This window comes from Neoarius graeffei, chromosome 3 (genome assembly GCF_027579695.1).
Source record: "Neoarius graeffei isolate fNeoGra1 chromosome 3, fNeoGra1.pri, whole genome shotgun sequence".
Lineage (NCBI taxonomy): Eukaryota > Metazoa > Chordata > Actinopteri > Siluriformes > Ariidae > Neoarius > Neoarius graeffei.
In genome coordinates, this window is record NC_083571.1 from 113,580,959 (window position 1) to 113,599,107 (window position 18,149).

General features: G+C 43.9%; 1 protein-coding gene across 2 annotated transcripts in view; it reads left to right on the forward strand.

Annotated features, from left to right (window-relative positions):
- Positions 1-6,620: 6,620 nt before the first annotated feature.
- Positions 6,621-18,149, forward strand: part of ppp2r5cb (protein phosphatase 2, regulatory subunit B', gamma b) — an 88,230-nt gene continuing 76,701 nt past the window's right edge. Inside the window, exons 1-2 of one of the 2 annotated variants that reach the window (XM_060917915.1) lie at positions 6,621-6,744; positions 7,488-7,547. In XM_060917915.1, coding sequence (XP_060773898.1) covers positions 6,709-6,744; positions 7,488-7,547 — 96 coding nt within the window. In that variant the 5' untranslated portion in view covers positions 6,621-6,708. Of the gene's footprint in view, positions 6,745-6,876; positions 7,171-7,487; positions 7,548-18,149 lie in introns of those variants that run through there. The other variant, XM_060917916.1, reaches the window with a different exon arrangement.

Sequence of the window (18,149 nt, forward strand, 5' to 3'; positions counted from 1 at the left end):
TTTGAAAGTAAGACCCTTTTTTGTAAAAGTGTAGTCTGTGGGATAAAACGCCCCCTTAATGGCGGGGTAGATGGCCCCCAGGGGGCATCGTTTCCTTTTATCATAATTACTGTATTTCATACATTTCTGATTAGCAGATGCATAGTTTTTAATAACATCTCGCTTACCTGGTTGAGTAAAGCAAGTAATTTGAACTTAATATTAAAAATAATTGAAATAAAAAAAAATTGAAATTAAAATGCGAAATATAATAAAATAATGCATCTATTCATTAATTCAGGGATATTTTCTTGTTTCTTTCACATTATAGGCTTAAGTAAACACTTTTGCTATCCAAACAGCTTTTTTTGAGTGAGGGGGCCTATTGCCCCACCTCAGGGGGCCTTTTACCCCACTGGGGGGGTAAAAGGCCCCCTTGGCACAATGTTTGTTTTTGTTTAAAAAAAAAAATTAAGTATTAACTTTAGGCAAACTTTAGGTGGCATTATTGTTCATGTCACTGTTGTCAAAAACTATGATTAAAACTAAACACATAGTTCATTTCAACTTGGAGAAAAACTGAATTTTCCTTAAAAGGATAGTTCGGGATTTTTGACATGAATCTGTATGGCATCCCCATCAATAGTGTCGTGCAAACACACTGACTTACCCCTGACAGCATCCTGTGAGTCCAGTTCTTGTCCAGTTTTGGTCCAGACGAAAGTAGTCCGGCAAGTTTGTTGGGGTCACGAAAGTGAAACGTTTTTCGTCTCAAAACAGTATGTGTTCAAAAGAGTGATATATTTGCATCACAAACCTGTTGCCAAATAAAAAGTCAGACCTCGAAATCGCTTGGCACTATTTTCTCTCCCTTCTTATCACTGCGCGCTGCCGCCAGGTGACAGCCACGGCTGTTTCATTCATTGTTTACTAGTGATGGGAATTTCGGCTCTTTTTCGGGAGCCGGCTCTTTTGGCTCTTCTTACTATAAGGAGCCGGCTCTTTCGGCTCCCAAACGGCTCCTGAGATTTTATTTTTGATTTAAAGGAGTACGCCACCCGCAGATGAAATTGAGTCGGTCCCTGCAGTCCCTAGAGTTGGATGAGTGAGCCAAAGCGTTTTGTAGCCGACCCAGCCATTGTCCTGATCTATAAACGCCCAGGTTAGCTTAGCTTAGCGTAGTCGCTGTAATCCGGCGTGTCCAGCTAGCATTGTCGTTGCAAAAGTGAATTAAATAACTCAAGATTTTTTATAATTATTTCTCATGACCTGTACATTCACATCGAGTGCACATATCAATGCAAATTAACACGAAGGGATTTACTAGACCAATTTATATCTGGAACTATTTTCAGCCACAGCACAGGCAAAGCACCGCTGCAGGCGCAAAGACACCGCGCAGCGCCTGAAAACGGGTGCGCAGCGCCTGAAAACCCGTTTTCAGGCGCTGCGCGGTGTCTTTTGCCGCTTTTCCACTACAAACGCGGCTGAGTTGGGCTGAGCCGTGCCGTGCTGAGTTGGGCTGAGTCGAGCTGAGCGGGGCTGTTGGAGTTGCATTTCGACTACAACCGCGCTGAACCGTGCTGGCTGGAAGTGGGTGGACACATTGGGTAGAATTAGCGAAAGTGGGTGGACGTCACGTGATGTCGTTAAGCAGCGCAAACAGTGACATCAGTGAGCTTTTAAGCGGTAGTCTCACGACCCGAATAGTAAACAATAAACATGGAGTCGTTAGTGTTGCTGGTCTTGGTTCTGTGGCTTGTTGTCACCGACAACGCCAACAGATACTGGCAAGAGCGTATAGATGAGGCGAGGCGCATAAGGCTTCAGAAATTCTCATAATTCGTAATTATTCTTCTTCCGGGTTTACGGTGTTTACAGATCCCAGCGTGCTCGCGGGGCGTGTGTGGGCATGTGAGGACACTCCTCCTCACCAATCAGTGCACAGGGGAGTGTCTCCTCACGCCCCCAGCCTCACTCAGCTCGCTTTGGCTCGCTTCAGCCCCACTCCAAAACCGTGCGAGTTTTAGGGGCTAAGCAGGGCTGAAGCGAGCCGAGTCGTGCTGTTCTTTGGTATTCGAAACGTGACCCGTGTCGGGCTGAAGTGAGCTGAAGCGAGCTGAAAAAGGGTCGTGGAAAAGGGCCATTTGCGCCTTCCTTTTCCTACCTATTCCTTTAATTGCTGCAATTAACTAGTTAATTCTGATTCTATTTCTCCTCTCAGTTATAATCTGTCCTGCTTTTGAAAAGATCCTCTCTGGGGGGACAGATGCTGCCACTATGGACCCTTTTCACGTGACGTCACGACAAACGCAGCCGCCATTTTGGACATGTACTACCAGTAGTTTACCACAGCCAACATTGAGGAACGGCAGCAAAGAAAGTGTTTATTTTCACCAAGACTTCCATCATGCCACTATATTGTTGTGCACCTGGATGTAGTAACCATCAACAAACAAGGCAAGGGTTATCATTTTATCGGATCCCGGTAGATGCTGACCGACGGAGAAGATGGATAGCGGCATACCAACGCTTGTGTAGTGACCACTTTGTTGGAGGTAAGACGAATAAAATTAGCCAGAAAAGGCATTACATTGCTGTTAACATTCCATTCTAGTTTACTGTAATTATGATCTGGCAGTTATTTACACCGGATCCAGTGTAAATAGTTGCCGGAGCCAACGTCCGAGGTTCCGGAGCGCGCTCGCTCGCGGCTCCGGCCTGAGCCGGCGCGCGCGCTCCAGAAGCTCGGACGTTGGCTCCGGCAGCTATTTACGGTACACTGGATCCGGTGTAAATAGCTGCCAGATCATAATTACAGTAAACTAGTAAATACAGTTTTCTGCATCTCGCTCCTTTTTCTTTTATGTTTGTCGCCTTCCTTGCATTCAAAACGATTTGAGCTGAAGTCCACTACATGTCCAAAATGGCGGTCGCGTTTACGAAGGTCACGTGACTGAAAAGGGTCCATACACATCCTCCGTGCCATCACGTGTGTAAGCCGTGGATAGTAGTGGTGTGTCGTTCACGAACGAACCGTTCTTTTTGAACGAGTCTTCGAAGTGAACGACTAGAACTAGTTCGCGCTGCCTCTCGTTCTCGGTCGTTCGCGAATCAGCAGTCTCTGCTCGCTGGCAGCAGGGCGGTCGCTGAATCTCGGTCGTTGGCGAATCAGCAGGATCTGTTCAGTAGCAGAAGGGCGTCCAACTTGCTTTTTGATCTGTGCAGAGCAGCGCCACTTTACTTCTTTAAGGGCTATCTGAGCCCTATTATCAGAGCGTTGACACATGCCAGGTCTTTAGTTTACAATTTAGAGCTCTCACTCAGCAATACATTTCAGTTCACAGCGAACGAGCTCAGCAGTTCGCGAACGAATGAACAGCCAGCAGCCAGCCTGCCTGCTGCCATACTGGGCTGGGCGCATCTTGCTCGAACAGCTGGAAAAGGTCTCGCTAGACGTGACGTCAATCGAATGTTCATGCATAACAACCGTTTCCATGTCCATGACCAGGCCAAACAATGAATGATCATGAATGCAGCAGAGAGACATCGCAGGCTACTGTTCGCTGAATACGATGACTTGTAAAGTTGTTTATTCTCTGAAATGAGTGTTCCTGTTAAATAAGCAATTTTTTTTTTTTTGCTTAATGGGTTTGAGAGAACAACTGCATAGCCGGCAGACCATGGCTCTACTAAAATAAATATAATAAATATAAAAACAGCTTTATTCTCATCTACATTTAATTAACTTTCAGAGCTTTGTTTATGTAGTCTTTTTCAGATAATGCTAGGATAATGTTTTTCTTCCATCTTTTTCTCAAGCACATTGTAATGTATGAAAATCTATTGTGGATGGCACCTCTGCCGCCTCTCGTTCACTCAAGATGAACTAAACTTCGGACGACAGCCATTGTGCCGCTTTGGTGTGACGTCATCAAAATGAACGAGTGAACGAACTGAACGAACGAATTTCTTTGCTGAACTGACCGACATGAACGAACTGGCAGAAATGAATCGCCATGTCCCACCAATATTTTGCTGTCACCTGGCGGCAGCGCGCAGTGATAAGAAGGGAACGAAAATAGTGCCAAGCGATTTCGAGGTCTGACTTTTTATTTGGCAACGGTTTTGTGATGCAAATATCTCACTCTTTTGAACACACACTGTTTTGAGACGAAAAACGTTTTACTTTCGTGACCCCAACAAACTTGCCGGACTACTTTCGTCTGGACCAAAACTGGACAAGAACTGGACTCACAGGATGCTGTCAGGGGTAAGTCAGTGTGTTTGCACGACACTATTGAGGTATTTCACCTGACGTCACAGGGTCACGTGACGCCCCGGTGTCCACCATTTTGGACGGCAAGCTAGCTAATGTCAACAACAGTATGTTACTGTAGCAATATTTACGTTCAGTCATTTGGATGACTGTTAAAACCTTTCAGTCTCAAGTTTTTCCTTTACTGGATTTACTAGTTTACTGAGCTAGCGCGCGCTGGCTCCCGGCTTGGCCGGCTAGCGCGCGCTGGCTCCCGGCTTGGCCGGCGAGGGCGCGATGGCTCCCGGCTTGGCCGGCGAGCGCGCGATGGCTCCCGGCTTGGCCGGCGAGCGCGGCGCGCGATGGCGCCCGGCTTGGCCGGCGAGCGCGCGATGGCTCCCGGCTTGGCCGGCGAGCGCGCGATGGCTCCCGGCTTGGCCGGCGAGCGCGCGATGGCTCCCGGCTTGGCCGGCGAGCGCGCGATGGCTCCCGGCTTGGCCGGCTAGCGCGCGATGGCTCCCGGCTTGGCCGAGCGTGCTAGCTCAGTAAACTAGTAAATCCAGTAAAGGAAAAACTTGAGACTGAAAGGTTTTAACAGTCATCCAAATGACTGAACGTAAATATTGCTACAGTAACATACCAGCTACGATGTTGTTGACATTAGCTAGTGCTAACAGCTAGTTGCTAATACACTGCTACAACTACACCGACCCTAATAATACAGTTCTTAGTCATTGCCTGGTAACAGCAAATTTATAACGGGCCATGTCTCAACAGACTAAGAAGTTATTTCAATGACATTTAATAACATTTTGTTTATCCTGAGGACCGAAAGTAAATGAAAATGTGAACAAACCTTAGCTGTAATCAGATGGCGACCACCGGCTCCAGGGACGACCCGCTGATGTAGGCATGTTACCCAGCCTGACACAAAATATTTGTAGGCATCCAAACTCGTATGCGCTTTCAGATCAGTACCTGTGTATGGCGATGGGTTTTTAACGACATAGGTATACAGATCATGTGGGCCGAAGTCAGGTAAAGACGAGGGCTTCGTGTACTTCCGTACGTCAGTGAACAATCCTGGTGGAAGCAGGTAAACGTCGTTCTCTAAGCCTGCTAACCTCAATTTTTGCAAATACCTCTCCCCCTGCTCGCCCTGTAAATGCCCTACGTCGCTGGATAGTGAAGGTGTTTTCTGCATCTCGCTCCTTTTTCTTTTATGTTTTTCGTTTGTCGCCTTCCTCGCATTCAAATGGCCCTTTTCCACTACCCTTTTTCAGCTCACTTCAGCCCGACACGGCTCGCGTTTCGACTACCAAAAACCAGCACGACTCAGCTCGTTTCAGCCCTGCTTAGCACCCAAAACTCGCACCGTTTTGGAGTGGGGCTGAAGCGAGCCAAAGCGAGCTGAGTGAGGCTGGGGGCGTGAGCAGACACTCCCCTGTGCACTGATTGGTGAGGAGGAGTGTCCTCACATGCCCACACACGCCCCGCGAGCACGCTGGGATCTGTAAACACCGTAAACCCGGAAGGAGAAGAATTACGAATTGCGAGAATTTCTGAAGCCTTATGCGCCTCGCCTCATCTATACGCTCTTGCCAGTATCTGTCCGCGTTGTCGGTGACAACAAGCCACAGCACCAAGACCAGCAACACTAACGACTCCATGTTTATTGTTTACTCTCCGGGTCGTGAGACTACCGCTTAAAAGATCACTGATGTCACTGTTTGCGCTGCTTAACGACATCACGTGACGTCCACCCACTTTCGCTAACTCCACCCAATGTGTCCACCCACTTCCAGCCAGCACGGTTCAGCGCGGTTGTAGTCGAAATGCAACTCCAACAGCCCCGCTCAGCCCGACTCAGCACGGCACGGCTCAGCCGCGTTTGTAGTGGAAAAGCGGCATAACTGATTCGAGCCGTGCCGTCCAAAATGGCAGCATCACATGACTTGGTCACGTGAGTGAAATACCTCAATTGATGGGGATGCCATACAGATTCATGTCAAAAATCCCGAACTATCCCTTTAAGGGGTTTTTTCCCCCACTCTACTCTACTTTGGAAGGGAACTAATCCGGCTGGCTGGTGACAAAATATATGAATTTTAGGCCTGTGTAGTGTGGCTGCCCACTGCTTCAGATGGGTTAAATGCAGAGAGGAAATTTCACAAGTGTGTGATGAATAAAGTTGTGCTTTCTGTCAGACTGTCATGAAGGAAAACTGAAGGACATTGCAGCTTGTTTTAGCCACAGGGAACCAAATCATTGTCTCATCAGTATGAAATAATAATTTGTGCAGAAGAGATGTTTGACAGAGCTGCTCACTGACAGTCTGAGGTGTGTGTGAGGGTGTGTGTGTGTGAGAGAGAGAGAGAGAGAGCCACCTATCAGAGGAGATATGAGGGGGAAAGTGTGTGTGTAGCTCCAGTCTGGGAGTGGGCTCTGAGTCTGAGGCTTGGGTCGGATATATGAGTGCGATGCCGAACAAAACAAAAAAAGATAAGGTAATGTGCATTTCCTCTCAAGGTTCATGTTCTTCTCCTCCTCTTCTAACAAATACATCTTCAGATGAGTCAGACAGAGAGAGGGGAAAAACAACCCCAGAGGCTCGTAACTGTTAGCAACTGTTAGCTAAGCTTCCTCTTACCGTATTAATTCGATGGAGTATGGTAATGCTGGCTAGCTTGGAGCAACGCTAACGAGATTCTTTCAAACTAGCCTTCCGTCTACGTACTTGGACAAATATATGAACTTATTGATTTTTAATAAGCCAGTAAACTTGTCTGAGTTTGTTCTAAATCTTAAAATCCATAACACTTAATATACGGCCAGGATATTTCTGAAACCCACTTAGGGTGGATGGCTAGTTAGCTTGGTTGGTCGCTAGCGCTAAAACGGCTACATTGGGTTCAACCGGCTGGTGCTTCATGGTTAGCCAGATAACCTGTTGTGTTTCTTCAAGATAACTTACTTTAAATTTTAGTTTAATGCTTTCCTGGTTTCAAATACTCCTAATTATCATAAAATATCGAGCCTTGCTGCAAAACCTGACGTTAGTTCTAAGTTCTTGACTAGCCGGCTAACTTAGCTAACCGCCTCACAGTCAAGTCAAATAAAATGCTAATCTGGAGCTAATTTTCCGTTTAATGTGTGTGTGTGAGATATATATTTGTTTTGGCTGTGTTGTTGTTGTGTGTACACAAACACCACGACCAACACTTAATTTCTCATTTCTGTTCTTTATTAGGAATCACCCAAGTCTGGAAAAGTCAGTAAAACTGCAGGACAAGAAAATTCAGATCATGAGGTAATGTAATATCGAGTTAATATCCAGTATTGCATAGGTTTGTTAGACTTTATGTACACTACCGTTCAAAAGTTTGGGGTCACCCAGACAATTTTGTGTTTTCCATGAAAAGTCACACTTTTATTTCCCACCATAAGTTGTAAAACGAATAGAAAATATAGTCAAGACATTTTTCTGGCCATTTTGAGCATTTAATCGACCCCACAAATGGGATGCTTCAGAAACTTAGGCCCTGTCCACACGGCAACGGATTCAGGTGAATCTCTGATAAAATTGTTTATCGTTTCGGCCTGGCGTCCATACGGCACCGGCGTTTTGGGTGCCCCAAAACGAAATATTTTGAGAACGGGTTCCAGAGTGGAAAAATCTGGCAGCGGCACCGTTGCGAAGTCGTCTGGATGAGAGCAATTCCAGCGTTATGGACGTGACACTTGAACTCAAAATGGCGACAAATGACCCAGTGCATGTTTTATTGTCTCCCAGTATTTAAACAGGTGTTGCATATTTTAAGGCTGTACCATACTGGAGAAGTGATAGAACAAGAACAATTCCCATAGTACATCTAGGGCATGCCAGAAAACGCCAATAAAAGATGCGTTATGGATGTGACAGAAAAAGTATCACTTTTCTTGGGTGACTGTACATTTTTATCAAACTCTGTGAAATCGTAAACCTAATGTCGAAATGGAGATATCCATTTGATAGAGGGGTCCAAGGTAAATATTAAAAAATCTTTGTTTAAAATATTTTGTATTTCATGCAGAGTTTCGGAAGGAAAAGTCAGCGTTATGGATGTGACGAAATTCCGTTATGGATGTGACGATGAGTAGAACGGATTTGTTTATGATGACGTCACAACCACATGACAATCCCGCCAGCAAAAATAGGGGAAAAAAAGGAGCGATCTCACCTCTTCAGATGTTGGTTTAAGTCCGACAATACATTCCTCAAAAAGGGCGTAGAAGAACAAAGTAATCCATCAACGTGCAGCATTCGGTTTATTCCGGACCATTAAAGAATTCTGGAGGATATCAGAATGTTGGCGTACCGGCTTCCATCTACCCCCGTTCATTCCTCTTTCCGTGTCTCCATTCAAAAAACGAGCACGTGATTTAAAGGGACTATAGCCATAGGACAGGGAGTGAGAAGGTGTGCGCGTGTGACAGTGACAGGGAAGAACCTAGGCTCATGCTCGCCCTGAATTTCTCTGAAAGTGAAGGCAGAAGAACGTTCAGCGCCTGGCCAGGCTTTCTATGTATTAATTTACATAGACGTTTTAATATGAAATATAAATGTCTTAGACAATAGATACTATTTTACGCTACTGACTAATAATCAAAACTTTATGTGGCTGATGCTACAGAAGAAGGGGTTTATGCGCATGCGTCTACTTCTATTGTTCTGGTGTTTCTGATGGGACCGTCTTACAGCGCACGTAGAGGTGTGGCATGTGTATTGCATCGTTTTCAGCAAGCATTGCGTTGCCATATGTACCTGAAATTTTACTGATCCGTTGCCCATGTGAACGCGATATTTAAAAAAAAAAAATATCTCGTTGTCGTGTGGATGTAGCCTCAATCTGCTCAAAGGAAGGTCAGTTTTATAGCTTCTCTAAAGAGCTCAACTGTTTTCAGCTGTGCTAACATGATTGTACAAGGGTTTTCTAATCATCCATTAGCCTTCTGAGGCAATGAGCAAACACATTGTACCATTAGAACACTGGAGTGAGAGTTGCTGGAAATGGGCCTCTATACACCTATGGAGATATTGCACCAAAAACCAGACATTTGCAGCTAGAATAGTCATTTACCACATTAGCAATGTATAGAGTGGATTTCTGATTAGTTTAAAGTGATCTTCATTGAAAAGAACAGTGCTTTTCTTTCAAAAATAAGGACATTTCAAAGTGACCCCAAACTTTTGAACGGTAGTGTATATGTGACGGTTATGACAGAGGGAGAGGAGAAAAAAACAAAAAGAAAAACAACCACCCCATACTCCTAACAGGGGACTCCCCAAAGTGTACCCTCTGAAAAGCAGCCCACTAACTGTAAGCTATGTTCATGGATTAAAGTTTTCCGTCATGTGACGGATTTCCGTCAACTGAACTCTCCCAAGGCCAAATGTGAGGTCGGTGCTGATCCGAGGAGAATTAAAATGACGGGTGGCTGGGTAGAGATTGGGTTATAACACTGATGTGTTGCAACACCAGCAGGGTTTATTTAACTTTTTTGGTTTTGAGCCATGCTTTGTGTCGTTCATTTCCTATGTTTGATCATGTTTAAACGTTTGCTGTCTACAGTGCGGCATTAAAAAAACATGCGCTGTCAAAATTGGCAAAATACATTCCCATGTGCTTGGCGTGCTTGTGTCTGACCATTTTCTGTTTTGTATTAAATTAAATCTTGCCAAAATGACTTAGTTCAAACCTGGACATATAGAAATAGAGCATGTAAAAAAAAAAAACGAAAAAATAAACCCCGGAAAGCCCGCTCCTCTGCTTCAGCCAGACTTGAAGACCCGACGGTGCAATGCTTGCAGACTGTCGGAAGTAATTAGACCTAAATTTATAGCTAACAAATCAGCAGACGCCCTAACAACTATTATTTTCGTTAGGCCAATGTGTAAGGTATGTTAGAACCGTGCCTTATAGCCTACGTTATATCACAATTTAAAGGAACAGTCCACCGTACTTCCATAATGAAATATGCTCTTATCTGAATTGAGACGAGCTGCTCCGTACCTCTCCAAGCTTTGCGCGACCTCCCAGTCAGTCAGACGCGCTGTCACTCCTGTTAGCAATGTAGCTAGGCTCAGTATGACCAATGGTATTTTTTGGGGCTGTAGTTAGATGCGACCAAACTCTTCCGCGTTTTTCCTGTTTACATAGGTTTATATGACCAGTGATATGAAACAAGTTCAGTTACACAAATTGAAACGTAGCGATTTTCTATGCTATGGAAAGTGCGCACTATAATGACAGGCGTACTAACACCTTCTGCGCGCTTCGGCAGCGCATTGATACGGAGCTCAGATATCAATGCGCTGCCGAAGCGTGCAGAAGGTGTTAGTACGCCTGTCATTATAGTGCGCACTTTCCATAGCATAGAAAATCGCTACGTTTCAATTTGTGTAACTGAACTTGTTGAACTGAACTGAACTGAACCTTATGCCAAACAGTCAAAATATCTAGAAGATTACGGTTAAATAATAATCATAGCCTGCTAAGTTAAATTAGGTAAAACCATCATTTCTGGCCGATGAAATGATGGAGGAAAATGAGAACGAACGCAAAGTAGATAGCAGCCAACTTCACGCGATCTTTTAGGTAACTTAACACTCGTGTTGGCCACAATATTTCTCTTAATAAAATCTTGAATTGTTTTTGAAGTCGTATTCAACACAAAGTAAGGTCAAATTATAATTTTAATTTAAGCGAAGATCCAAACTTTTTTCTATATTGACGTCGAGCGTAGAGGAGCATGTCATTCTGCTTTCGGTTTCGGCAGCATGGATGCGCTTTACATGAAAGAAGGCACTGATGTGTCTGCCATCGATAAAGGTGTAAAACAAGTGGAGGTGGGCTTGGCTGTACGAAATGGGTGAAAATGGAAAGCCATTTAGTTCATGGTGCAAAAAACTAAACATTCCAGGCGCTTGCATATGTGTAGTTTGCCACAAAAAATTATATACGGAAGCAGTGGAAAGAGAGTGCAATAAATTGAATATATTAATCCATTAATTAATTGATAATAAAGTTATCAGTTCTAAGTTAATCATTCTCAGAATTTTATCGAAATCCACCCATAACCCCCCCACCCCCCATAAATTTTCAGTCAAATAATTTTTTTTTGCTTTAATCCATGTATGTTATAATACGTAGATGACGAATGCGTATTTGTCACGTCTTCCCTGTGTTTAACCCATCTGAAGCAGTGAACACGCAAGTGAGTAACGAGCACACGCGCATATGCCCAGAGCAGTGGGCAGCGATGCTACAGTGCCTGGGGAACAGTTGGGGCGGTGTTGTAGTCGAGTCACTGCAAGTTGGCCTGTCCGCTTCTCGATCGGGAGATCACGAGTTCTACTCACGGTCGGGTCATACCAAAGACTATCGTACAAATGGTACCTACTGCCGTCTGGCAAGGCACACTGCAATACAGATACAAGCGGGGAGTCAAACTCTCGCAGTTACCAGAGGACTAGCCCCCCCACTGTAACCCTAGCTATGTAATAGGCGAGAGGCTGAGAGCTACGGAAACGGGGATCGGTGCCGCCCTATGCGCCACGTGGCGTGGGAAGGACTTTGATTTGATTTGTAGTCAAGTCACTAAACCTTGAGTCCCCAGTGTTCAAGAAGAAACCTTTATTTGTCACATGCACACTTCAAGCATGGTGAAATTCATCCTCTGTATTTAACCCATCTGAAGCAGTGAACACACGCGCGCACACCCAGAGCAGTGGGCAGCCGCACTACAGCGCCCAGGGAGCAGCCACGGGTTCGGTACCTCGCTCAAGGGCACTTCAGCCCAAGGCCGCCTCACGTTAACCTAACCGCATGTCTTTGGACTGTGTGGGAAACCCACGCAGACACGGGGAGAACATGCAAACTCCACACAGAAAGGCCCTCGCCGGCCGCTGGGCTCGAATCCGGAACCTTCTTGCTGTGAGGGCGACAGCGCTAACCACTACACCATCGTGTCACCTGTGAGTCCAAGTCATTAAAAAAAAAAAAAAAACAGAGTCGAGTCCAAGACTCCAACTGCACCGTTTGACGGTGGCTGTTTTAGCACTATTAGCATGAGTTTGTTCCTGAACATGGCGTATGAACAGGTGAATGTGCTTCTCTTTATCAGGGAGTGTGAAGTATTCTGTCAGAGATGGCTGCGAGACGGATGTGAGTGCAGAAAGTGTGTTTATTAATACAAGTGAAGGCAGTAAACAATCCAGAACGGCAGGCAAAATCGTAAAACAGTGAAATAGGCGATAGGTCGAGCGAGGCCCGAACAGGCCATCGTAGACTCGGCAGAATCAAAGACGAGAATCAGGGATCAGGAACCCAAACAAGGAAATAAGGCTCGGTGATGTATCGGCAACACAACTCAATGCTTCGCAAAGTAAGTGTGTTTTCACGGTTTTTATATCGGCGCGCTGATTGCGCCTTAATCCTGTCTGCTTGGCGTGCGCGAGAGTGTCTGCTTGGCGTGCGCGCTGTCCGGAGCACACCCAAGAGTATCTGATGCATGCGCCAAGATGTGCAGGTGTGACACACTTGCATGAAATTAGTACAAAAATTGATGTAGATGTAAATATCTTATGCCAAATTATTGTGGCGTGTTACAGAAAATTTAAGAAAAAATGCACGAGTCACAAGTCCTTAAAACTAGGGCATGAGTCGGATTCGAGTTGTACAAGCCTGAGTCAAGCACAGTGAAATTCCTCCTCTGCATTTAACCCATCTGAAGCAGTGAACGCGCGCGCGCGCGCGCACACACAGCCAGAACAGTGGGCAGCGACGCTACAGTGCCCGGGGAGCAGTTGGGGGTTAGGTACGTTGCTCAAGGGCACCTCAGCCATGATACAGAGGGAGGGTCAAGTGCTGTTCATTTACTCAACTCCCCTCTCATTTTTCCTGCCGGTCCAGGGAATCGACCCAGTGACCCTTTGGGCCCAAGCCTGCATGGGCATGTTAGGATGTTTTCTAATATCCTAAATATTGTTAAACACATGATGTTTTGGTCTGCTTTCCCCAGCTATGATTCACAGCTATGCGGCAGTGTTTCTGAACTGTTCTTGCGTCATATTTGACTCAGCTTTGCTATGTCACATCAAACCTGGTCCTGACAGCCCAGCACATATAGCTCGGTGTATTTCCCCAGAATAGGTTGCGCTTGATTCCACAATGTCAAGCAGTGTTTGTGATTCCTCTCATCACAGATGGGTGTAATGTTCGGGATGAAATATTCTTCCTCTCGTATCATGGTACTGCACTTGGTGTCAATCCAAAGTGGGTGTTTCTGAGCAGGTTTTTTTTTTTTTTTTTAAATTAAATTAAAAACCTGTCCCTTAATGTTATGGACATTGGTTTGGTAGTATGTCTAGGAAAAGAGAGATCATTTTGGAGATACTCGCTCAGTCGTCATTACCTCCAGGAAAAGGATTCAGAATTATTGACTCATCCTGTACGAGTATTGCGTTTGTCCAGTTAAATCCTCTCGATATCCGATACGTCAGCTGTACGACATGCTCAACATTAGCAGCTCAAAAATGGTTCGCTGGTGCGTTTTTGGTTGCTTATTTTCCTGCACACTGTTCCCTTTTCCAGCTGTTTCTTGGTTGAGGGGAGTTTTTTTCATTTTGAAGAGGTTAGAATACGGTTACATGGAAAGCACTTTTCAACTTGACTTGGAGTCGTGTTTTCAGAAGTAAATGTTTCAAAATATGGAATCAAATCATGCCAGACAGATAAGAGGAGAAGTAAAACTCAGTGACCGAGAGTACAAACTCAATAAATGGAGACAACAGGCTATACAATAAACCATGCTATAAATTGTCCAATGATTACTAAGCTGCATAACAAACTCTATGGCACAGTAGTGAGATATGACCCAGTAAGCTCTGTTTATAGTCCTGAGAAGCAGTATGAACATTAATGCCCCTTTTCCACCAAAGCAGTTCCAGGGCTGGTTCGGGGCCAGTGCTTAGTTTGGAACCGGGTTTTCTGTTTCCACTGACAAAGAACTGTCTCTGGGGCCAGAAAAACCGGTTCCAGGCTAGCACCAACTCTCTGTTGGGCCAGAGGAAAGAACCGCTTACGTCAGCGGGGGGGCGGAGTTGTTAAGACCAACAACAATAACAAGACCGCGAAAGATCGCCATTTTTAAGTGACGAGAAGCAGCAGCTGTACAAACGCGAAGTCATTTATTATTATTGTTGCTGCTGCTGCTGCTTCTTCCGTGTTGTTTTTGCTTCGATATTCGCGCCAATAGCCCAAGAGCATTAGCTCAAAATTGAGTCCAACCCGGAACAAATTAGTAACAAGCTGAATTTTTCAGAATATGTTCAGAATACCCTTAGGAATAACATACTAAAAGTCCCCGGGAATCCACCTTGTGCTCTCTGATGGCCGCCGATTGGAGATTTTTCAATATCTCAGGGATAAAACGTAATATAAATGCAATTAAAATGTTAAATTATATGTTCTCTCATACAAGCAATGCAAATTCACCATTGTCACACTGTTAAAATTAAAATTAACCAAGATTACAAGGTCATTAATGTGGAAATTACATGGAATTTGATGGTTGACATGATTGACAGATTAGCTTAGTAGGCTACCTACATACATGAACATAATGTAAGACAACAATTAGACATCAATTTCCTTAATATTTAGTGCACCTTTAAGCTTTGATAAAATATTAAAGGGAAATGAAATTTGAGAACTCTATCTTCTAAAACTACAATGGCAAGCTGTTTCAGTCCACTTCTTCAACATTCCGGCGACTTTCATGACAAAAAGGTCTGCCTCGATAAAAGCTCTTGCTTATAAACAATGAGTAGACTTAAACACTTCTCAGTGCCTCAGTTGTAATGCTTGGACCTTCGTTGTACCATCAATGAAGTAGGGAATTTATTCAAGCTTGTTTAAGGGTGGAAAAAAATTAATCTTTGAGTTTCTAGCGCCACTCTTTACTACTAGCAATGCCAGTGTGTTCGGACAAAAAATGACTGAACTCAGCATGACCTTTTAACATGCCATTTTTCATTTTACACCACCAATTTACTTTAATTAATATTAATGAAAATAAGTGCTCCAACCCCTAGTAATTGTGTTTGTTGTTTTGTGAACAGAATAGGATGATACGGAGTGAACGAGTAACCAATGGATCCACACTATACACAAATATACTGTTATAATAATGTGTACATTGTTATTATATAATGTTAATACACAATGTAATTAATACACACATGTTGGAATTTACTCTCCTACCCTACAAAACATATATTCTGACCTTTTAATTGCATTAATATTTTGTTTTGGGCCTGAGATATGGGCAGATCTCCATTTGGTGGCCATTTTGGACGCCATCTTGAATTTCTCAGAGAGCACAAGGGGGATTTCCGGGGACTTTTAGTATGTTATTCCTAAAGGTATTCTGAACATATTCTGAAATTTTCAGCTTGTTACTAATTTGTTCCGGGTATAACCCTATTACTCCTGGGCTACAAGGTTTATGCAAACGTAGCGACGTAACTGACGTATACAGCGACGTAATGACGTATACAACGACGTAACTGATGTATACAGCGACGTAATGACGCGTCTTCCCTTAGCACCCCGAGCTATGGAAAAGCAAACTGGTTCTCAGCTGGCTCGCAAGTTGAACGAGTTGTGAACCAGCACTGGCCCCGAACCAGCCCTGGAACTGATTTGGTGGAAAAGGGTACGAGTATGAATGACCTACGTGTGAATTTGTAAGTAGGATGTATCTTGTGTAAAGTGACGGAGTTCAGGGGCGAGAATAGGTAAGGTGGTCGAGTGAAAATAAACCACATGGCTCTGGTTAGGAGCCTTATGAGATGCCGCCATTCGTGAAACTGAACTCTGGACGGATCTTCCATAGATGACGACTTGTGAACAGTGAGCGGAATGTAAAGTCTGTAGGAGGGATAAGTGGGATCCTTCCTGATGTTTAAAAAAAAAAAGCACCCCTCAGTTTAGATACAGCAGGAATAATGTGCCCCAGTGACGGCCTGGCCATTTTTCTGAAATTGAATTGAAACTTTGAAAATTTCGTCTTTTTTGGTGCAGTCTGGTGACTTCTGGAGCTTTAAAAAGAATTTAAAGAAAGCATTAAAATTAAGTGTGAATTATATTTAATTAGGCATTTAACAGATTTTATTTACGAACTTAATAAAATGTTATATAACAGTTTTAAAATTTAGTTTCTTATTCATGAACCAGAACTTTACAAATCTTCTCCAAATTCCTGCAATAAAAACAGAAACTGTAGATTATTATTTCTAGTGCACTTAAGACAAACAAAATACATTTTGCTGCAATCAAGTCCTGTTACACAGAATACATCTTGACTCTATACAACAAAGATAACAAATGAGATTCAGCCGACTCTGAAGATTAATATTATGAAATGTATACGACTGAAAATAATAGATACAACCCCGATTCCAAAAAAGTTGGGACAAAATACAAATTGTAAATAAAAACGGAATGCAATGATGTGGAAGTTTCAAAATTCCATATTTTATTCAGAATAGAACATAGATGACACATCAAATGTTTAAACTGAGAAAATGTATCATTTAAAGAGAAAAATTAGGTGATTTTAAATTTCATGACAACAACACATCTCAAAAAAGTTGGGACAAGGCCATGTTTACCACTGTGAGACATCCCCTTTTCTCTTTACAACAGTCTGTAAACGTCTGGGGACTGAGGAGACAAGTTGCTCAAGTTTAGGGATAGGAATGTTAACCCATTCTTGTCTAATGTAGGGTTCTAGTTGCTCAACTGTCTTAGGTCTTTTTTGTCGTATCTTCCGTTTTATGATGCGCTAAATGTTTTCTATGGGTGAAAGATCTGGATTGCAGGCTGGCCAGTTCAGTACCCGGACCCTTCTTCTACGCAGTTGTAATTGATGCAGTATTTGGTTTGGCATTTGCCATGTTGGAAAATGCAAGGTCTTCCCTGAAAGAGACGTCGTCTGGATGGGAGCATATGTTGCTCTAGAACCTGGATATACCTTTCAGCATTGATGGTGTCTTTCCAGATGTGTAAGCTGCCCATGCCACACGCACTAATGCAACCCCATACCATCAGAGATGCAGGCTTCTGAACTGAGCGCTGATAACAACTTGGGTCATCCTTCTCCTCTTTAGTCCGAATGACACGGCGTCCCTGATTTCCATAAAGAACTTCAAATTTTGATTCGTCTGACCACAGAACAGTTTTCCACTTTGCCACAGTCCATTTTAAATGAGCCTTGGCCCAGAGAAGACGTCTGCGCTTCTGGATCGTGTTTAGATACGGCTTCTTCTTTGAACTATAGAGTTTTAGCTGGCAACGGCAGATGGCACGGTGAATTGTGTTCACAGATAATGTTCTCTGGAAATATTCCTGAGCTCATTTTGTGATTTCCAATACAGAAGCATGCCTGTATGTGATGCAGTGCCGTCTAAGGGCCCGAAGATCACGGGCACCCAGTATGGTTTTCCGGCCTTGACCCTTACGCACAGAGATTCTTCCAGATTCTCTGAATCTTTTGATGATATTATGCACTGTAGATGATGATATGTTCAAACTCTTTGCAATTGTACACTGTCGAACTCCTTTCTGATATTGCTCCACTATTTGTCGGTGCAGAATTAGGGGGATTGGTGATCCTCTTCCCATCTTTACTTCTGAGAGCCGCTGCCACTCCAAGATGCTCTTTTTATACCCAGTCATGTTAATGACCTATTGCCAATTGACCTAATGAGTTGCAATTTGGTCCTCCAGCTGTTCCTTTTTTGTACCTTTAACTTTTCCAGCCTCTTATTGCCCCTGTCCCAACTTTTTTGAGATGTGTTGCTGTC